The sequence below is a fragment of the Amblyraja radiata genome, chromosome 1 (genome assembly GCF_010909765.2).
Source record: "Amblyraja radiata isolate CabotCenter1 chromosome 1, sAmbRad1.1.pri, whole genome shotgun sequence".
NCBI lineage: Eukaryota > Metazoa > Chordata > Chondrichthyes > Rajiformes > Rajidae > Amblyraja > Amblyraja radiata.
In genome coordinates, this window is record NC_045956.1 from 69,973,143 (window position 1) to 69,995,959 (window position 22,817).

General features: G+C 45.0%; 1 protein-coding gene across 2 annotated transcripts in view; it reads left to right on the forward strand.

The window, feature by feature from the left end:
• Window positions 1-22,817, forward strand: part of fras1 (Fraser extracellular matrix complex subunit 1) — a 518,669-nt gene that overhangs the window by 426,268 nt on the left and 69,584 nt on the right. For both annotated transcript variants that reach the window (XM_033023871.1, XM_033023878.1), the window contains 7 exons: window positions 1,185-1,325; window positions 2,820-3,047; window positions 4,752-4,865; window positions 13,601-13,751; window positions 14,834-14,993; window positions 16,999-17,167; window positions 20,746-20,992. In XM_033023871.1, the coding sequence (XP_032879762.1) occupies window positions 1,185-1,325; window positions 2,820-3,047; window positions 4,752-4,865; window positions 13,601-13,751; window positions 14,834-14,993; window positions 16,999-17,167; window positions 20,746-20,992 (1,210 nt within the window). The remainder of the gene's footprint in view (window positions 1-1,184; window positions 1,326-2,819; window positions 3,048-4,751; window positions 4,866-13,600; window positions 13,752-14,833; window positions 14,994-16,998; window positions 17,168-20,745; window positions 20,993-22,817) is intronic.

Genomic DNA, 22,817 nt, shown 5'->3' on the forward strand with positions numbered 1-22,817 from the left:
AACAGCCTATTGCACTTTATCTGTTTATTTATTGTGTATATAAATGGTCTATGGTATATAGACACACTGAACTTTTATCTCCTGTTCTGTATTGTGTTTACAATATTCTGTTGTGCTGCAGCAAATAAGAATTTCAATGTCCTATCTGGAGCACATGACAATAAAACTCTCTTGACTCTTGACTTGGACTTAAGCAAAAAAGGGTTCTTGGGAAAAGAGCAGCTTATAATGGAGCCGACCAGAGAAAAGGCAATTCTGGATTTAGTGTTGTCCAATGAACCAGATATGATAAGAGAACTCAAGGTAGAGGAACCGCTTTGAGGTAGTGATCATAATATGATTAGTTTTAATCAGCAAGGAGAAGGTTAAATCGGAAGTAGCAGTGATGCAGTTGAACAATGGGGACTATGAAGGCATGAGAGGGGAGCTGGCTAAGGTAGACTGGAAAGGGATCCTAGCAGGAATGATGGTGGAACAGCAATGGCAGGAATTTCTGGGCATAATCCGGAAGACGCAGCATCATTTCATTCCAAAAAGGAAGAAAGATTCTAAGGGGAGTAGGAGGCAACCGTGGCTGACAAGAGAAGTTAGGGATAGAATAAAACTAAAAGAAAAGATGTATAACATAGCAAAGAGTAGCCGGAAGCCAGAGGTTTGGGAAACTTTCATAGGACAACAGAGGAAATAAAATGGCAATACGGGCTGAAAAGATGAAGTACGAAGGGAAGCTGGCCAGGAATATTAAGAAGGACAGTAAAAGCTTCTTTAGATATGTTACACACATATGTCAGCAGGTCTGTGCACCTAAGTGAATAAGTCATGTGACAGGAGTAAAATTAGGGCATTCGGCCCATCAAGTCTACTCCGCCATTCAATCGTGGCTGATCTATCTCTCCCTCCTCACCCCATTCTCCTGTCTTCTCCCCATAACCTCTGACACCATAACCTCTGCCATGTTAATTCTGCCAATGCCAGAATGTATATTTCATTCTTAATTGCTCCTGAACCGAGGAAGCAGTTAAAGGTAAACACATGGGTGTCGATTTGTGCCACTGAATTGAATAGCCTATAACTATCTTTGTTGCATTGACTTTACAACAAATTGATTACGAAACTTACATTACCTAAAGTGGCGCCAATCTTTGTCTAAGAACAGCATTGTCACGCTTTCTTTGTTCAATCAGGTGTCTCAAACATTTTACATTACTATTCGGCCTGTGGATGATGCACTGCCTGTGTTACAAATTCCCGGAATGCGAGTGCAAGAGGGAGTGAGAAAGACCATAACCGAATTTGAGCTGAAGGCTACTGATGCAGACACAGAGGTGAGTATTAAATCCGGCAACAAACCAGCGTTATCTCAGCTTGCTTCCTCATTATTGAGGGAAAGCTATACTTCCTGCCTTCTTTTGTTCACAATTTCTCGCTGAGCCAAATATCTTTGCTGCTTTTAGTATGTAAATGTAACAGCAAGGAGGAAATGGAATAGATTCCTGCATTGACTCATTCTTTCATTTGATTTATTTAATGATATCAATGTGTTGAAATTTAAAGGTGTACATCCATAATCACCAGGGCACAACCCCACATTGATTGTTTTCTGTTTTATTCCCACATTAGTAGTATTTAAGATTCTACATTACATAGAAACGCAACCATCAATTTTCCATTCCTTATGTAATTCACATGTTTAATTCCATTGCTATTTTCATTTGATTTATGTTAAATAATTTCAGTGGAGTAGATATGCTGAGAGAAATTAGTTGTAAAAATTATTTGTATAAAACACCTCAGGATGCTTACAGTAAAGAAGTGCTTTTTTGAAGTGCAGTCATGTATAAACATTAAGGGGGCTGAGAGTTTTAGTGGGGCTGCTGTGCTCTCTTTTTAAGCAACAACGTTGTAGATACTCCTTGTGTTAATGCTAAGGTAATATCTTGAGGCTGCATCAGGCTGTGTGTTGAGCCAAAGCATGTGGACAGTACGTGTCACTACCTGTTGAGGTTCTACCTGTCCCTGGTGTTGTGAAGGATGGGCCTGACTCCAACAACTGGACATTGCTTTCCCACCTATCCTTTGCAGAAAAGTTCTTCCAGACTAACACCTTTGACCACAAGTCCTCGGGCAGTGGTCAGCATGGAATATCCTGAAGGCACTGCAGGACAAAGACTCGAAGGATCCTGTGGCGTGGTTCAATGAGCAGACTGCCCAGTTTGTCTGGCGAAATGTCTCATCACCAGAAACTCACCAACAAGCACCAAGCTGGCAGTGAGGGGAGCCCTCCCAGTCTAATCCTTCCTGCATCATAGAAATCTCATTACCAGCCCTCGGGACAGCTGCTACGGAGAAGAGACTTGCTCACCTCTTCGCAGTTGATGGAACTTGGTGACCTTCCAGCAGAGCGAGATGGCCATCAGGAAATGTCGCCGACAGACCCATTCCAAGGGTGCAAGTACATGCTGAAGGACTTGCTGAAGCTTGGTGCAGCTAACGCCAAGGCTCTGTGGGGCAGGGCCACTGTCTAGAGTCATTCTGCAGCTGGATATCGGGGACCAGGGTCTGGTGGAGACGCCCCTCAAAGAAGGGAGGGAATAGCAATCCAGGGGGGCATATGAATGGTAAGAGTGCTTGGTATAAGGATAGTTTGCAAACACTATCCAATATATCAGTAATGAGTATAAACGCTGAGAGGGTCGGAAGAATTTTATTCATTGTTCTTGTTTTGCATGTATAGTTTTTATGCTGAATAAAGTTTATTTTTGGAAAAAAATATGAACTGACCTGAATGACTGCCCATTGCTATGAACTCTGACACACAGGCTGTATCTTTGACCTTTACCATTGTACAACCCCCGCGCCATGGGACCATTGAGCGCACTAATAACGGACATCACTATCGTCAGACCAACACGTTCACAATGGATGACATTTACCAGAATCACATCAGCTACAATCACGATGGCAGCAACTCTTTCAAAGATCGTTTTGCTTTCACTGTGACTGATGGGACCAATCCATTCTTCATCGTCGAAGAGGAGGGAAAAGAGGTCAGTTCTTTCCAAAGACAAGTGGATTAAAAATACACAGTGGATTAGAGAAGGACACAAAGTGCTGGAGTAACTCAGCAGGTCAGGTAACAGCTTTGGAGAACAGAGATCGGGGACAGGTTGGGTCGGGACCCTTCTTCAGACCAACCCAAAACGTCACTTATCCATATTCTCCAGAGATGCTTTCTGACCCACTGAGTTATTCCAGCACTTTGTGTCCCTTTTTGAAACGAGCATCTGCAGTTCCTTGTTTCAACATGGATTCGAGAGTCAAGACAAGATACTGGTTTACAAAAGTACCTTCGATTTTCCAGCATCTGCAGTTCCTTGAACACTGGTTTACAAAATGCTGGATTAACTCAATGGGTCAGGCAGCATCTCTGGAGAACATGGACATGTGACATTTTGGGATGGGACCCTTCTTATGACTGATTGTAGGGGAGGAACGGAATCTGGAAGAGAGGAGGGGCTTCTCCCTTGTGCCCCACCTGGACGCACAACTATTCTTCTCCACCCCTTCCCTTCCACCTACTTACCTTCCTCAAGCTTCACAATTTGCAACTCTTCAAGCCTTTAATCTCACACCTTCTGTCTTTTCATCTCAGGACTTTGTCCACCATCTGCCAATCAAAAAAAACCCTCACCAATATCAATCTATTACTGCCACGCTTTGTCCTGCCTTGCCATCTTTCTCCTCCCCCCCCACCTTTACAATCAGTCTGAAGAAGGGTACCAATCCGAAACATCACTTATCCATCTTCTCCAGAGATGCTGCCTGACCGGCTGAGTTACTCCAACACCGTCTTTTCATGGCTTTATGTAATTTTGTGTTGTTCCTATCACGTCAAGGAATGTGGGAGCTTTAAAAATGTGTGAGAGGCATGTGTTAAATGTGTGGAAGCAAAGAGGGTGGCATGGTGGCGCACCGGTAGAGTTGCTGCCTTGCAGCGTCAGAAACCCGAGTTCAATCCTGACTATGCGTGTTGTCTGTGCGGCGTTTGTACGTTCTCCCCGTGACTGGGTTGGTTTAACCTGGGTGCTTCAGTTTCCTCACACATTCCAAAAATGTACAGGTTTGTAGGTTGATTTGGCTTTCGAAAATAGATTGTAAATTGTCCCCAGGATAGTGCTTGTGTAGGGGTATCGCTGGTCGGCACCGACTGTTTCTGTGCTGTATCTCTAAACTCTAAAGAGGCCTGTGAAATGACAAGGGGAGATTCAGTACCTCCCGGGACTGGAATGGGGAATCAACAGCAGTCCAGGGACATCCAGTCCATCTACCTCTCAGCTAAGGTTGTGAACCATAAAGATCTTGGAATAACTAAAGAGGAAGAAATAACCAAGCAGCTCCACAAAATAACATTAATAACCCATTTGAATTGGAGGATCCGGGATGGTGCAGAATATAGTCAATCTTTTCAAACCTGACAGAAACACAACACAGTTTCCTGCAACAGGGTGCATCTAATATACATTCTCAGTCTTCCTCTCAAGAAATCAGAGGGGAGAGTCTTGGCCTTGATATTGAATAGATAATCTGATAGTTCAGGAGTTTAGAAGTATCACTGGAGGTGGCGGTGAGCTGGAGCTTTGTGTAATTTTGATGTGCTTATCTAAACCGCGGGTGGTAGCATTCTCGTGATTGTACACATATAGAACGCTAACCTAATTCATCCTTTTGTCTTTCTGATTATTTGAAACTAGATTGTGACAGCTGCTCCCCAGAGATTTAAGATTGATATTCTGCCTGTGGATGACGGGACTCCAAGAATTGTTACCAACCTGGGACTGCAGTGGCTGGAGATTATGAATAATAAAGTAATTCCATTTCATGTATTTCCAGTAACTGTAAAGATTCAAATCACCAGTCAGGCAACTGATCAAATCTCTCCTTTGCATTGCAAATTATGAATTTTGTATTAGTTTAATGCAATATTTATCTGCTGAAACAATTAATTGATAGAATCGCTGATTCTGTAAAAGAGTAATTGAGTAGTGGAGAACGCAAGGAACTACAGATGCTGGAATCTTGAACTAAGCACACAGTGCTGGAGGAACTCAGCATGTCAAGCAGTATCTGCAGAGGGAACAGATAGGTGGCCATTCCGGTCAGGACCCTGAGGAAGGGACCTATCCCAAAACATCACCATTTCCTCCACAGATGCTGCCTGACCCAAATAATTGATGAGTCGGGTTAGACTCAGGCCAAGCAACCTCATCACGGATTCATACACCACAGAAAGTGTTCCTTCAGCTCACCAGGTCCATGACAAACCTCTGGTTTACCTGCACTGGTCTATAGCCTTCCATGCCTTGTGGATTCAAGTGCTCCTCTTGAAACTTAGAAACATAGAAAATAGGTGCAGGAGTAGGCCATTCGGCCCTTCGAGCCTGCACCGCCATTCAATATGAGCAGTAAATTAAAACTTATAAATGTTGTGAGAGTCTCTTCCTCCAACATTCCCTCCGATACGTCTTTCAGATTTCGACCACCATTTAGGGGAAGGTAGACAAAAATGCTGGAGAAACTCAGTGGGTGATGCAGGGGAAAGTTCCTTTTTTCCTTCTTCCAACATTCTCTCCAAACCTCTTGCCTTAAACTAAGCCCCCCAATTGTTGTCCTGGAAGTACCCGTGCCGTTACATGTGAACTGGAGGGTTGGGGCAGACACACATCGACTGCTTTACTGCAACGTTCAGGGCTGTCCATACCTCTCGATGCGCAAAGAAAGATAAGACTTGGTGGTGGTTGGGTGAGAGAGGAAAGGACCCATGGATGAGTCCTAAACCGGTTTGGAAAAGGTAGAGGGATCTCTTGGCAGTCAGAGCCTATGGATGGGAGTGTGCCTGCACTCAGAGCTGGATTGTGGCCTAGGCTTCAGGACAGGGTGAGTGAGAGGTAATGCGAAGGATCAGGGTCCATGGGAACAGTTCATAATAGTAAATTATAAAAACTAAATGGCCACTGTCTGGGTCGGGGTCCCAGTCTTAGGATTGAATGTGTTCCAATAGGCATCTTTTAATTAGCAGTAAATTAAGACAGAAAGTTTATTTATGTCTTTATTAATGAGTTTGTGGTTACAAATTATTTTATAAATTATGTAAATTGCACTGTGTAATAACAATATTTAGTAAACAATCTGTTCCTTGCATGGATGCATGGTTCAGGACACAGAGACCTGCAGGTAGGACTGCATGAAGCTGTGGGTATTCCTAAGTGCAAGGGCTGGCAAGTTCCAAACCTGCCAGACGAACTTGACCAATAATTTTCCCTTTGTGTTCTGCTGTTAATGTTTAGGTCATTTATTCTTTGTTTTATCTTTAATATTTCTAATTATTTAATCATGGTTTAAGGAATTGTGGTTAAACCTTTTTTTGGTACGTTATTTTTATTCTTTAATAGTTTTATACGTTTCTATCATGGGAACAGGTAAAAAACAATGTGCTGGAGGAATACCTTGGCGGCTATTTTAATGCAAGCAAGGAATTTCACTGTGACAATAAAGTGTTCAATTCAATTCAACTCACCGGGTCAGGCAACATCAGTGGAGGGAAATGGACAGACGATGTTTGAGGTCAGGACCTTTCGACAGACTGACTGAAGTAGGGTGGAGAAAGAACATTGGGGTGGGACCGTCACTTGCAAGTGATAGGTGGATACGGGTGAGATAAGAATTTAGGGAGATGGGTGGAGATTGTGACAAAGGCTAGAAGTGGAAAGCAATCAAAAGGATGTCAGATAAGGGGAGAAGAGGAGGTGTGAAATGTAAAACTGGAGAAAGGGATATGGTTGGAATGGGACAGGAAGAAGGAGGGGGGGGATAAAAGGGAAATGTGGGACGGCGATTGGGGATCAGAGTGTGAAGGGGGAGAAAGGGGCAATGTGGCTGGAATGCTGGGTGAAATGTGTGTGCACTGGGTTGGTTCCCAGGGATCTTTTTGTCTGTTAGGCTTGGTAATTACCCAATTATATTATTGCTGCCACTCTGCTCCAGGGCCTTGGTAGACACTGAGATTAACTTTCAAGGTCTAGAGGAGTTGGGCTGGTGTTGGATGAGCGGCATGTTCCACTCGGGAAAATCCAGACGATTTTTCACGGAAATCCAGTTATGTGTGGGATAACATTTTAATTTGGCCATTTGTATTAAAATAATTACATGCATAAAAAGAAACATTGCTGGAACCCATGCTAGAAGAGGAAGAAATAAGTACAATTCCCAGATCATTAACAATTGACCAAAAGTTTTGGAGATGAGAGAATCTGCTGACAAACTTTTCCTGCATCGAGCCTGTCCAATCCCTTAAGAATTTTATATGGAGATAACACGATAAAGTTGGAGTAAATAAAACCAGGCTTCTTAAAAGAGGTGAAGTGGAGGAGCACTGACATTTTGGGAGGATTTTAGTCTACAGAAGAGCAAAGGCCGTGAAAGGATTTGAAATTTAAGATAATAATCTTGAAACAGTATATTTCAGCTTCCGTTCTCCGAGGATGTGCCAGTGCTCCTGTTGTCAGTTTGTTAATTTGCCTGTCACATCAAATAAACCATGTGCTCTGATCTGCTGCAGATCAGTAATCAACTCACACATTCATTGTATGTGTGCAGAACACATCCATTCTGATTTTCGGAACACACACTTTGTGTTATTCTCAAATTGCTTTTGATTACTCAATTTGAACTAATATTTATCTTCATGAAAGTGTACAGAGCAGTAAATAGCAACTAACAAGGCAAACTGTACTATGGAAACATGGATACTGTGCCAGGTAGTTTTCTGAAGGATAATAACATTAGCAGTAAAACAAACTTGAATGAGCAATTGCATCAATTAATTTATGTTTCAATCCAAGATTAACATAGATTAGATTTTGATAGAGATGTGTAATGTCATGATGACCCTTTTACAATACGCAAACACTGAAAGTAATACAATTCAGTTTTGATTGCATTATCTTATTTTGCAAAGCTTGTTATAAGAATGATTACTTGACATTAACCTACCAAAGATGGAATGAAAATCAGAAAACAAAACTGTGAGTGCCAGAAATCTGACTATAGATAGACAATGCTGGAAGCCCACAGCAGATCAGGCAGCATGTGTGGATGGAGAAACAGGTTTAATGTTTTAGGCCATGACTTTTGTTTCTCATTTCACAGATGCTGCTTAACCTGCTGAGTGTTTCCAGCAATTTTTGATTTTATATTAAATACGGAATTTTGTGCATTCAGTGTAGTTATTTACAAGGGAATAAATTCCTGTGTTGTTGCGATGTGTATTTATTGATAACTGCTGCCACGTTCTCACGGGAGCTCCTGTCAAAGAGCAACCCCTCTCTACACTGAAAATTATTTGAATTAATAACAGTCCCCTTTAAATTCCCTTACATTTATCCTTTCAATGTATAAATTTAATTTAAAGTCTGATAATCCAGAATTTGCTGGACATTGGCGGTGCAAGTAGATTTGCTAGACTCTTGGATGTTATTTCTATCAATACTCCAGTACACTTCTAATTCACAGTGTGTCAGAAGCAACTGCAGATGCTGGTTTACACCGAAGATAGACACAAAAAGCCAGAGTAACTCAGCGGGTCAGGTAGCATCCCTGGAGTAAAGGAACTTCTAATTCACTTCTTTAAATATTTCACAATAATATAATAAACATTGGTAAGTTTAAAGGGTATGCAGGGAAACAAAGCCGGGCGAGCCACAGGGCTGTAGCCAGAGGCCATTTTCGGAGGACTGGAGAGTAGCTAATGTTGTTTAAGAAGGGAAGTAGGGAGAATCCAGGGAGTTATGGTTTATTTCCATTGGGTGGCGCCGTGTTGGCAGCCTTGCCAACAGTCGGTCTGTCTTTTCGTTTTTTTGTGTGTTTTAAAAGTTTGTGTTAATGTTCTCTGGTTTGTTTTATGTGGGGGAGGGGTGGGGGGGTCGGGGAAGCTTTTTTTTCAATCTCTTACCTTGCCAGAGATGCGATTGTTTTCCGGATCGTATTTCCGGTTGCTCGGCAACCTAACATCATGGAGCTGGCGGCCTTGCTCGGGACTGACTTTGAGCCCCACCACGGGGCCATGGACTTACCATCGGAGCCGATCGCTTGCCTGGGATTGATGCTCCAACCGTGGTCTGCAGACATCACCATCGAGGAGCTCGCAGTCTCGGGCAGTGTCGGGAAGCTCCAAACGACGCAGAAGGTTTCGACCAGCCCCTACCTGGGGTCAGATCATCCGGCGTGGGGCAGCTGAGAATCCCCCCGCCCACCGCAGGATTGCCCCAACGCAAGGGCCCAAACGCCGCCGACAACGGGAGCCATGATCACCCCGTCAACGGAAGGTTCGAGGCCCCCGATCACGGGAGAACAAAGAAGGGATGAGATTGAACTTTTTTTCGCCTTCCTTCACAGTGATGAATGTGGAGGAGTCATTGTGGTGGATGTTCATGTTAAAGTGTGCTTTGTGTGTTTTGTTGCTTTTTATTGGTATGACTGTATGGCCTTCTATACCTTATATGTTGCAAAACATACTTGGCTAATAAAGTATGATTATGATAAGCCAACAAGCCAAACATCAATGATAGGGAAACTTTTGGATAGGATTCTTCGGAATAGGATTTACTCCGACTTGGAAGAAAATGGGCTAATTAGAATAGAATAGAATATAGAATAGAATATTTATTACATGTCATTTGAACCTCAGTGAGGCTCAAACGAAACTTAGTTTCCACAGCCATACAAACAAAGACAATTGCTACAAGACATACACACAATTCAATTTAAACAAACATCCATCACAGTGAATCTCCTCCTCACTGTGATGGAAGGCAAAGTCTTTCTCTCCCCTGCACCTTTTTTCTCCCGATGTTGAAGCCCCAGGCAGGCGATGGTAAGTTCCACGGCCATTTTAGGCCGCGCAGGGCGATGTACGGCCCCGCTCCAGGCTGAAAAGTCACAAGTTGGAGCCCCCGGCGGGCGCTGGAATGTCCCGCGGCCATTGAAGCCGCGCCGGGCGATGTACGGCCCCGCTCCGGGTCGTTCCAACCCCGCGACACGGGCTGGAGAAGTCGCGTTGCGGGAGCTCCTGAAAGCGGTCTCCACTCGGACCCGCGAGCTCCCGATATCCCAGTCCACCGGACCTGCGGCTGCAGCTGGAGCTTCCGAACTCCGGGGTCGGGCCGCAGCAGCGAGTCACCACCACTCCCCACGCTCCGAGGCCGGCCAGCCCCATTATAGTGAGTCCGCAGCGCCGCAGGCTCCGGGACTGGAGCCCCCAGGTTATTCCAGCTGGAGGCCGCTCCACGGTGCTAGGCCCCAACAACAACGGAGACCCGACAGGAAAAAGGTCGGGTCTCCCGTGCAGGGAAGAGATTTTAAAAAGAGGTGTATAGAGAGCAGACAGTCGGAACCTTTTTCCCAGGGTGGAACTGCCAATGATTATTGAGCATAGCTTTAAGGTCAGTGGACATTGTTTAACAAAGATGTGCAGGGAAAGTTTTTTTTGAGTGCCTGGAACGCGCTTCAGGGATGGTGGTGGAGGCAGATACAATAGTTGCATTTAAGAGGCTTTTGGGTAGGCACATAGACACATAGGCACATAGACATGCAGGGAATGTAGGGACTTGGATTAGTTGCAGGCAGTTCAGAGTTTGGCTTGGCATCATGTTCGGCATGGAAATTGTGGGATGAAGGGCCTTTACTGTGCTGTACTGATCTATGTTCGATGTGAGTCTCAAGGGACCACAGGAACAGGGGGCCTGGTGAAACTAAAAAGAGCATGGAAACTGGGTTCCTATGAACCAGGGACCCAATGTGCTTGAAGGGCAAGAAGAAACAGGACCTTGTTTTGTTAAATGGAGCAAGCACGAATCGGCATCTGAACCATGAAAATCTCCAAATAGTTGAAGCAGATTATTGTACTTGTTAGATAATTTTAGCATTGACTACTGACAATAATCTGCTCAGTTACTATTTGGAGACCTTTATGGTTCAGATGCCGATATAACCTTATCTACAGGGATTTTCCCAAATTTCCCTTTATGCTCCAGTAACAGCATGGTGGCAAGTGGTAGAGTTGCTGCATTAGTGCCAGAGACCCGGGTTTGATCCTGACTATGGGTGTTGTCTCTAAAGAGTTTGTACGTTCACCCTGTGGGATGACCTGCGTCCGAGATCTTTGGTTTTCTCCTACACTCCAAAGACGTAGAGGTTTGTAGGTTAATTGGCTTGGTATAAATTGCCCTTAGGATAGTGTTAATGTGCGGAATCGCTGGTCAGTGCAAACTCAGTGGGCCGAAGGGCCTGTTTGTGTGCTGTATCTCTAAAACTAACTTCAGTGCAAATTTTGCAAAAGTCTTGTTCATGTATCTGAACTGCTTTCCTGTGAACCTATACCAGAGTTAAGGCATGAAGAGCACCAAGTAAATAGACTGATGTATGGGGAGAGCTATGACGCACTAGTCTTTCAGGTGTGGTTCTGACCACAGCCTTCCACTGACTGGCTGGCTCCAAGCTTCCGGTGCGTCAGGTAAACCCCCAGGATTGAGTGGGTTAACCTATGATGAGCATTTGTCGGCACTGGACCTGTACTCGCTGGTGTTTAGAAGAATGGGGGGGGACCTCATTGAAACATATAGAATAGTGAAAGGCTTGGATAGAGTGGATGTGGAGTGGATGTTTCCACTCGTGGGAGAGTTTTGGACTAGAGAACTAGCCTCAGAATTAAAGGACATTCTTTTAGGAAGGAGTGACGAGACATTTATTTAGTCAGGGTGATGAATCTGTGGAATTCTTTGCCACAGAAGGCTGTGGAGGCTGTCAGTGGATATTTTTAAGGCAGAGATAGGTACATTCTTGATTAGTACAAGTGTCAGAGGTTATAGGGAGATGGCAGGAGAATGGGGTTAGGAGGGAGGGATAGATCAGCCATGATTGAATGACAGAGTAGACTTGATGGGCCACATGGCCTAATTCTACTCCTACCACTTATGAGCTTATGAAAACTCTGGGCCTCTCCCAGCTCATGTGACTGGTTCTGCTGACAGGAAATGCTTATTGAGCCAACAAAACTCTGCCTTCAGGCTCACCAGCTGTCAAAGCTGAAAGGTAACATGGACGAGGGTAACAAAAGCATTTAGGAAAAAAAGATTTGAAACTCTTAAATATTTGTAACAGTTGACGGACTAAAAGCATGTTCACACTCACACATGCACACGCATACAATCTTATTATATATTATCAAAAATATTTAAATTAACATAATTTAATCAACTGAGAAAATTGCCTTTCTCCTGTGACGGTGAAGGAATGGTGACATATTCCCAGGTCTTGGTGGTGTGTGGCTTGGAGGACACATTCCAGGTTTTGCTGTTCTTGACCTTCTGGATAGTAAAGGTTGTGTTTGGAAGATGCTGTGTCTTGTTGAGTTACTGCAGTGTATCCAATGGATGGAACAAACTGCTGCTACTGTTGGTGTCGGTGGTGGATTTAATCAATGGTTGTGGATGGGTGTCTATCAAATGGGCTTCAATATCTTGTATGGTGTCCAGCTTCTTAATGCTGCATTCATCCAGGTGAGTGGAGGGAATTCCATTACGTTCTTGACTTGAGCTTGTAGATATAGACCCAGGGAACTGCAGATGCTAGTTTACAAAAAGGACTGAAAGTGCTGGGGTAACTCAAGTGGTTGGGCAGCAGCTCTGGAGAAGGGTCCTCGACCCTGAAACATTGCCTCTCCATGTTTTCCATAGAAGCTGCCTGACCCACTAAGTGACTCCAGCACTTTGTGCCTAGTTCTTTGAGCTTGTAGATGTTGGACAGACGTTGGGGTGAATTTCATGCTGCAGGATCCCTGGCCTCTGATCTGCTCTTGTCGCCACAAGAGGAGTCCAACAAAGGAGCATAGGTTTCCTGTGGTCACCTCTCCTGTGGTCCCATGGTCACCTCTCCAACCCAACTGTGGGTGCACAGGGGCCCATAAGGGACTTGACGGAAAACCTCTTCTTCTTGCGTTTGAGGCAGTAGAAGTTATGTAACGCCCTCCGGGGGCTGTTGCCAGTTCAATGTGCTGTATTCAGCTGCAGCTGGGTGATGCCATCCGGATCGACATCTGTAGGTGCACGCCCTAAAAAGGGCGCGTGCTCCGGGTTGGCGCCAAGCAGCGGCGACTGAGGTTGCATTAGGTCTGCAAGCTGTTGTTGTTTGTTCGTTATTATTTCTGCTGCTGTCTCTGTTTGTTGTCATTCGCCTAACTGAGGTCAGTTGACAAGGCTCACCACGGGGAGGTCGACAACATGAGCTCCGAGGGAAACCTGAAATACAAGCTGAAAATGCAGCAAATACTCAGCTAACAGAGCAGTGACAGATGTTCAGGTCAATGATCTTTCATCAGATGCAATTGTTTCTCTCTCCAATGGAAGACCGAAGCTCATTTGTATTTATTGATTTTGTTTTCCTGCACCTACATTAATATCCATATAATTCAGACACCAACTTCAATTCTCATAACAACGTTTCCTTCACATGTCGTAATTCAGTGAAATAATTATGTTTTCCCAATCAGGCCATGAACCTGATCACAAAGAGGGAACTGTTCACCATTGATCCCGACACGGAAGACAAGCAACTGGTTTATGAGATAACCTCGGAGCCAAGCCACGGACACCTGGAGAACAAACTGAGGCCCGGAGCCCCTATATTATCATTCACGCAGGGTGAGTTCTCATCAACTGTCTTGCTGATCTCATGCACTGGTGGCTCTTTCAGATAAAAGCACTCAGATGGAGCAGACAAGTTTAATTGCTTCACATCATGGTTTATGAGAGAGAATTTGGAGCTTTCTTCCTGTCTTTTGTGGGTGCTCTACACACAGGATGGTACCAATGGCCCCGTTATTTAAAGCAACGGGCAGAACTAATTGTGTGCCTTGGATGTTGATCATCCTCCTGCTCAGTTGGATGTGGTTCTGTTAGCCAGAGCAGCCATTCCATACCCAGGAAGGCCTCCTTTGCCAACCCTTCCACCCAACCTCTCCCAGCCCGAGGCCAGACCAAGCAACCTTGCCTGTTTTCTTCTTCAAAAGAAACAACCTCAGCTTCATGTCAGAAAGCTATTGGGGTGACACAGTGGCGCAGCAGTAGAGTTGCTGCCTTACAGCGCCAGAGACCCGGGTACAATCCTGACTATGGGTGCTGCCTGTACGGAGTTTGTACGTTCTGCTTGTAACCATGTGGGGTTTCTCCGGGTGGTCCGGTTTCCTCCCACACTACAAAGACGTACAGGTTTGTAGGTTAACTAGCTTTGGTAAAATTGTAAATTCTCCTTAGTGCGTGTTGGGTAATGCTAGTATACGGGGTGATCGATGTTTGGCGCGGACCCACTGGGCCAAAAGGCCTTTTTCCATGCTGTATCTCTAATGTCTACTGGGCTCTTCATTCCCTCATTTCTCCTGTAGTCTGATCCCTCAGCTTGTTTCAGTCCTGGGCATGTTGTGCCCTTGATGCATGAGGGGCGTGTGATCTTGTCTATGCAACCATGATGACTATCTATGATAATCCCATTTGGCTGCATTAGGTCCCTTTTACTTTGTAAAACACAAAGTGCTGGGGGAACATGGATCGATGCATGTAGGCAGGTCTGGGGAGGGAATGAGCAGGTGTCAGTTCAGGTTGGGACCCTTCTTCAGGCTGTTTCAGAATCCAAATTAATTATTTGTTAGTTTTCTATCTGTAAAGGGCAAGAGCTGAGCTATAGTTATTTTACATACAACAAACTCTCCAAATTTGTTTCCTTGCAGAGGATATTAACTTGGGTTTGGTCAGCTACATTCTAAATGAAGACAAGATTCAAAAGACCATGGACACATTCAAGTTTTTGGTGAAAGATAGCAAGCCCAACATCGTCAGCGATAACGTGTTCCACATCCAGTGGTCACTCATCAGCTTCGAATACACCAGGTAGGAATCGTGAATATGCTGCCGTTTGATTTACGTTCTCTTCTAACATTACTGTAGAAAGTCCACATCAACAGTGCTGCATGAATGACAATATCTTTGGGAGCAGCTGAAAAGGCTCTTTGTAATTATAGATGTATTTTAGTCATTAACATTTAGAAATTGGTTTGACACAGGCTTTCAGTTGATATGCTGTCATAAGGTCATAAGGAATAGGAGTGGAATTAGGCCATTTGGCCCATCAAGTCTACCCCACCAGTCAATCATGGCTGATCTATCTCTCCCTCCTAACCACATTCTCCTGCCTTCTCCTCATAACCTCTGACACCTGTACTAATCAAGAATCTATTTATCTCTGCCTTAAAAATATCTATTGACGGTCTCCACAGCCTTCTGTGGCAAAGAATTCCACTGATTCACCACCCTCTAATTAAAGAAATTTCTCCTCATCTCCTTCCTAAAAGAACGTCCTTTAATTCTGAGGCTCTGCCCTCTAATCCAATACTCTCCCACGACTTGTCCGAAGTAATCTTGTCCTGTTCCCTAGATTAAGACTCATCAGTTTTGCAGTGCCACTGTGAGAGCATGTGATGTTATGTCGGACGATGAGATGATCACTGTAACACCTGAAGACACCAGGAGATGTCTACGACTCGGCCCACGTGGAGGAAAAGGCTCCAAGAAGCCTTTATCCCTCCATTAATCGACACAGACCTTGCTTCTACTACCTCAAAGATGAATATCAGCTTTCTTGAGGCAGACTCTGGGCTCGTGGGTGACAAGAACAACATTTCTGTGTCGATCCTAGTTCTACCTTTCAATTAACATTGGCATGTGGTTAGTGAAAAGGGGTGGCTAGTGATTGTGCTGGCAGAAACTGAGGAAAGGAATGGAATACTTTATTGTCACATGTGACAAGGCACTGTGATATTTTCTACTTGCGCTTGAGTATACACAAAGGAAAATCAAGGTATGCAAATAGCAGCCAACTAAGGCACAGACAAAGTTATAAAGTATGCCGGCTCCTCTTTTGTTTGAGGTATGAATTTCTCATGTTTAATTTTCACTTGACAAATTTGAGAATTTAAAGAGATTTTCCTTTGTGTATACTCAAGCGCAGTGAAGCATTTTGGCACAGGAAATATTAGGAAATCAAATGGGGTGATGAAGTGCGTGCAATTTAGCCATCCGGCCTAATTTTCGATTGCTAATTTAACCACACTTAGCTCTTATAGCCAGCAAGATATAAGAGTTCCCTTCACCTTTGAGGTAGTTACTAACAGAATGATCTAATTTTATGAAATTCATTGCATTCAGAACTGCTGAGCACGAACCAAGAAAATACACTCACACCTTTCCACTCTGTCTTGCTTTCTGTGTTCCAGCTACCACAGCTATGTGTGCTTCATCAGCTATCATGGTCATGCTTTCTTAGTTTAGTTTAGGGATACAGCATGGAAACAGGCCCTTCGGCCCACCGAGTCCGCACCGACCAGCAATCCCGGCACATTAGACTCGGGACAATTTACACTTATACCAAGCCCATTTACCTACATACTTGTATGTCTTTGGAATGTGGGAGGAAACCGAAGATCTCTGAGAAAATCCACGTAGTCACAGGTAGAACGTACAAACTCCATACAGACAGCACCCGCGGTCAGGGCTGAACCCTGGTCTCTGGAGCTGCAAGTGCTGTAAGGCAGCAACTCCACCGCTGCACTGTGGCTTTGGGTGTTGTTACATTGGCCGGGAAGTTACCTGGGACCGCCGCCACTCTGGTGCCATAACTGTGGGGAAAATTTTGTTTGTGCACAAACTCCTCAATGTATAAACCCCTTCAATACGTCAGCTTCTAATCTCTTCATTATTGGATTTCCAATTCCCTTCTTTGGCCTTTTTCCAAGGAATGTGTTATTGATCGTTCTTTGCCCTTAATGATTAAGGGTCCTCGACAACAATTTTTTTGTGATAGAAACAAGCCTGATCTCAGCTCATTTTCTGTTGGCAGTTACAACGTGAGTGAAAAGGCTGGCTCTGTGAGCATCACAGTGAAGAGGACTGGTAACCTCAATCAGTATGCGATTGTACTGTGTCGTTCTGAGCAAGGGTCGGCGACTTCTACATCTGGAGCTGGTTTAAGGCTAAGTCAGCAGGATTACGTGGAGTATGCAGGTCAGGTATGTTCAAGGTCATATTATTATGCGGATGGTGTTACTGTGCTGGGAACTGGACACAAACCTCCCTCGCTCCCTACTCCTGTGGGACACTGTGCCGAGAACATGGAGCAAAATACTGCCCACTGTCAGTCAAGGAGCCACTGCTGTATCTAACGTAAACGTGAAGATCAGGTGTAAAATGTCTATATTCGTAAATTATGCAAAATTTGGAAGTTGAAAACAGTGAGGTAGACAAAAATAGAAGACTGATGAGCAGGCTGGATGATCAGACAATAGGCCAATGAAATTATACACCTTGAGAGAAAGAAGAAACAAAAGTAACATCAAGCCAATGGCACAGATTTAAAGTGTGAAAGAACAGAGAGATCTGGAATTTAGGTGTGTATAAAGGGCCTGTCCCACGAGTATGCGACTGCATGCGGCAAACGCGACCTAACGTGGTCGCTTGAGCCGTACGGCCTCGCGGGGCCGGTCCCACTTCGATCGCCGGAGCCGTATGAAGTTGTGCGGAGCTGGTCCCGACATCGTGCGGGGCTCCGAAAAACTGACAGTGTTCAAAGATTCTGCTCAGCAACGGCCTGCCGGCCCGCAGCCACCTCGACACCATACACACTGCCTCGACGGGTATACGCAGCGTCTCGACGCCGAACGCAGCGTCTTGGCGCCATGCGTCACGCGCGAACTTCCCGCGGACTTTGTTCGAACTTCACGTCACTCACTCGACCTCCGCGCGGCCCCCGCTTCCGGTTTGGTCACGCTCGCCGCATGCAGTCGCATGCTGGTGGGACCGGCCCTGTACGGGGATCACTCGATCTCCGCGCGGCCCCCGCTTCCGGTTTGGTCGCGCTTGCCGCATGCAGTCGCATGCTCGTGGGACAGGCCCTTAATGCTTTGAAAATAGCTGGGCATGTTGGGGGAGTGGTTAACATAGTGTATGGAGTTGCAATTCATAGAGACCGAGAGTATAAAGGAAGTGAAGTGATGTTGAATCTGTGTTCGTAGGTGAGGTCACATTGGGAATATTGAATATAATTATCTCACCACATTTTAGGAAGAATGTGAAGATCCTAGAAATTACTTAACAGAATATTTCCAAACACAAAGGATTTTAGTTGCAACGTTATGGTCATTTTCCTCCAGGCAATGAGGTTTGAGCAGAAATTTAATGAAAGGACAAGATAGTGACTGGTTTAAATAGGATGAATACTGGAGAGCACCCGTTATCAGGTAGTTTGAGGACAGGGTGGGAAGGTGGGGTGGTGGTGAAATAGAGATAGACCTTAATATGTCGATAAAAGGGCCTCACAATCAGCACCTTCAAAAGGAAGTGGATTTCAAAGGTTCAAAGGTCAGTGTATTGTCATGTGTGCCAATTAAGGTACAGGGAAACTCGGATTACCATACAGCCATACAAAAAAGAACAACAAGACACACAACTACATAAAAATTAACATAAACATCCACCACATCGGATTCCCCACATTCCTCACTGTGATGGAATGTAAAGTCTATCTCCTTCCCCTTCATTCTCCCACCATCCGCAGTCAGGGTGATTGAAGCTCCCGTAACCGGCGATCGAAACCCCTGCATTGGGGCGATAAAAGCTCCCGCATCGGGGCGGTCGAAGCTCCTGCGGCTTGGAGCTCCCGAAGTCGGTTTCTAACCAGAGTACGCGAGCTCCACGATGTTAAGGTTCGCAAGGTCGATCCCCGACAGGGACCGTGAGCTCCACAAGGTAAGTCTGCAGGCTCCCGTGGTTGGAGCTCTCAAAGTCGGTCTCCAGCAGAGGCCGCCAGCTCCTCGATGTTAGGCCGCAGTGCGGTCGGAGATACGATACGGAAAACTCGCATCTCCGTCGAGGTAAGAGATTCAAAAAAGATCCCCCACCCCAACCCCCCACATTCAAAGCATCATACACACCTAAAGAACACTAAAACATACATTTAACACATACTAAAAAACAACAAAGAAGGAAGGGACGAGACAGACTGTTGGCAAGGCAGCCATTGCAGGCGCCACCCGGTGGTAACTGATAGAGAATAATTTTCAGGGGTGAATAAGGGATGTTGTTCATGAGCTGGGGAATGGGACTGAGAGGATTGCTGTACAGTAATTGGACCAGCACACACTTGATGAACAAACTTTCTCGTGTTGCAGCATTTCTTCGAATGTACAATATAAGATGCTTTTGTATAAATCTAAATGTATTTACATATTAACAGCATAACCTTTGAAATGCTCAGAACTGCTGCAACATGAGGGAAGGACCGTTCATTGAGTCTGCTGGCTCCATGTACAGCAATCCTCTCAATACTATTCCTCTGCTCATTCCTCTGAAAATTATTCTCTATTGGTTGCAAATCCATTCCCTTATGAAGGTGCTAATGGTGAGTTTTTCCTCGCATTCCTCTTTTGCTTAGGAATTAGGGTATGTCTGTACTCCACTGCCATCCCACTTTACCACTCTATCTTTAAACTATCTGATAATGAGAGTGTTTCCGCTATTTGTCCTATGAAAACCTGTCACAACCCTGCGCTGATTGCGGGCATTCTTATCCGTTAGAGAATGGACTGAGCTATTGGTTGGACAGATTCAATAAAAGCACATAAAGGTTTTTACCTGTACAAATAAGGAACTGCAGATGCTGGTTCACCAAAGAAACAAACAAAGTGCTGGAGTAATTTAAGGGCCTGTCCCACTTACGCGACTTTTTCGGCGACTGCCGGCACCCATCATAGGTCACCAAAAATTTTCAGCATGTTGACGCTACAACTCTTTGGGTGACTAGGAGACTACTCACGACCATACAAGCACCCTGGCGACATGTCGTGGGGTGAAGCCTGTATGGTCGTGAGTATTCGCCCAAAGAGTCGTACCTTGTTCTGGTCGCCGCTGGATTTTCAACATGTTGAACATTTTCGGCGACCTGTAAGGACCTATGACAGGTGCCGGCAGTCGCCGTAAAAGTCGTGTAAGTGGGACAGGCCCTTTAGTAATTCAGGCAGCATAGCTGGAGAGCATGGATAGGTGAAGTTTCAGGTCGGGACCCTTCTTCAGATTGATTGCAACCAGGTAGCAATCAGGTTTTTACCCTGATGCCTTGGTTCAGAAATGGGCCATCCAGTGTATTACTGACATAACTGGAGATAGCAGGATCCTGATGTGTGATGATCTCTGCCAGGGCTGGTGGTTGGAAATAATAAATATCAGACAAAAGTCGGGAGTTTGTCACCTCCTGCTTGGAGCAGCCCTTGTATAAACATTAGGTGAAGAAGGGATCAGATGCACAGGATGCCTCTTCTCACTAAATACCCATGAAAAGCTCACAAATGAAGAATGACCTGCTGATGCAAGAAGACTACCCCGTTAGGTTTCTGGAACTGTGCCAACTTTAGGACTGTAAGACAATTCCAAAAAATGAAGGAAATGAGGGGATGGGAAGCAGTTTTTTCTCTGAGGAATGGTGGAGCAAGGATACTTTATTGTAAATTTGTCTTTGGAATTCAAAAGAAACACGAATACCTTTGCATGCGATTGAATGGATAACGTTTTCTTCATACGTTTGGTTCTTCATTAGGTTCAGTTTGATGAGCGAGAAGACACAAAAGTCTGTACAATAGTTATAAACGATGACCTGGTGTTTGAGAACATTGAGAGCTTCACCGTGGAGCTGAGCATGCCTGCATACGCACTGCTCGGGAAAATTACCAGGGCCAAGGTGAATATCAATGATACAGAGGACGAGCCCACACTTCAGTTTGACAAGAAACTATATCGAGTTAATGAAAGTGCTGGATTCCTGTTTGCTCCAATTGAAAGGAAAGGTCTGTATCATTTGTTTTCTTTCTTCCTATAAGAATGTAAACACAAATGAAGCAGAGAAGTACTTAATTTTTGATGCACGCTTCAAATGAAGTTGCAGATTGTGGCTTTGTGCTTCATAGTTTGATGGCATCAACTTAATTCAGCGATCTTAAACAAGATTATTAATTGAAATCTATAATCTATTCAATTTATAGATCGCATAAATAAATTGATGACATCAGACTTTGGAAATATTGAACTTTGGAGTATTTTATGTTCCAATTGTAACTCTTACTACATCCAAACTTTAACTTGTTATCAGCATCTGTTGTATTGTAGCAGATTTTACTTCCTCAGTAAGTTTAAACATTTAATGTACAGGCACTCTTCCCCGACTTATATAATAGGCGATTTACGTTAACTTGCTCTATGTAAGCAATTCTTTAAGCCCACTGCTTTATTTCCAAGTTGCGCGCCCTGGTCGTCTTGGTATCAGTGCGCCACGGCACATCCAGCTATTCTCACGGATGCTCCCAAATGGTCTCCACGTTGGAGCCCCCTCATGGCCTCCCACTGGTACTACACAGTATAGATAGTGAATTGAAGGTAGACAAAAATGCTGGAGAAACTCAGCAGGTGAGGCAGCATCTATGGAGCGAAGGAATAGGTGACGTTTCGGGTTGAGACCCTTCTTCAGACTGAAGATGGGTCTTGACCCGAAACGTTACCTATTCCTTTCTATTTCTTCTCTACCCCCTCCTCTCTTCCCCTCGTCTCTCCCCCCCCTCGTCTCTCCCCCTCCTCTCTTCCCCCTCTGCCTCCCCCTCCCCTCCCACTCCACCCCCCTCTCTCCCCCTCTCTCTCCCCTCCCTCCCTCCCCCTCCCCTCCCCTCTACCCCTCGCTCTCCCCCCACTCTCCCTCTTCCTCTCTCTCCCTCCCCCCCTCTGCTCTACCCCTCTCGTCTCTCCCACCCTCTCTTCTCTTCCCCCTCCTCTTCCCCCTCCTCTTCCCCCTCCTCTCCCCCTCCTCTCTCCCCCCCTTCCCATCCCCCTCCATCTCCCCCCTCGCTCACCCCTCCTCTCTCTCCTCTCTCTCCCCCCTTCACCCCTCTCTCCCCCCTTCACCCCTCTCTCCCCCCTCCTCTCTCTCTCCCTCCCCCCTCCTTCCCCTCCCTTTTGCTCTCCACTCCCCCCTCTCCCCCCCCCGTCCATCAAGGGTTCTGATATCCCCACCATCGAAGGGATTTACAGGAGTCGCTGCCAGCATAATCAGAGACCCACACCACCCTGGCCACACACTCATTTCCCTGCTGTATCGAGAAGAAGGTACAGGAGCCTGAAAACTGTAACGTCCAGGTTCAGGAACAGGTGCTTCATCCATCAGGCTATTAAACACTGTAACCTCCATTAAGCTCTGAGCTACATAGACTTTTATTTTTTCAAGTCAAGTCAAGTGAGTTTATTGTCATGTGTCCCTGATAGGACAATGAAATTCTTGCTTTGCTTCAGCACACAGAACATAGTAGGCATTTACTACAAAACAGATCAGTGTGTCCATATACCATAATATAAATATATACACACATGAATAAATAAACTGATAAAGTGCAAATAACAGATAATGGTTTATTAATAATCAGTTTTGTTCGAGCCAGGTTTAATAGCCTGATGGCTGTGGGGAAGTAGCTATTCCTGAACCTGGTCGTTGCAGTCTTCAGGCTCCTGTACCTTCTACCTGAAGGTAGCAGGGAGATGAGTGTGTGGCCAGGATGGTGTGGGTCTTTGATGATACTGCCAGCCTTTTTGAGGCAGCGACTGCGATAAATCCCCTCGATGGAAGGAAGG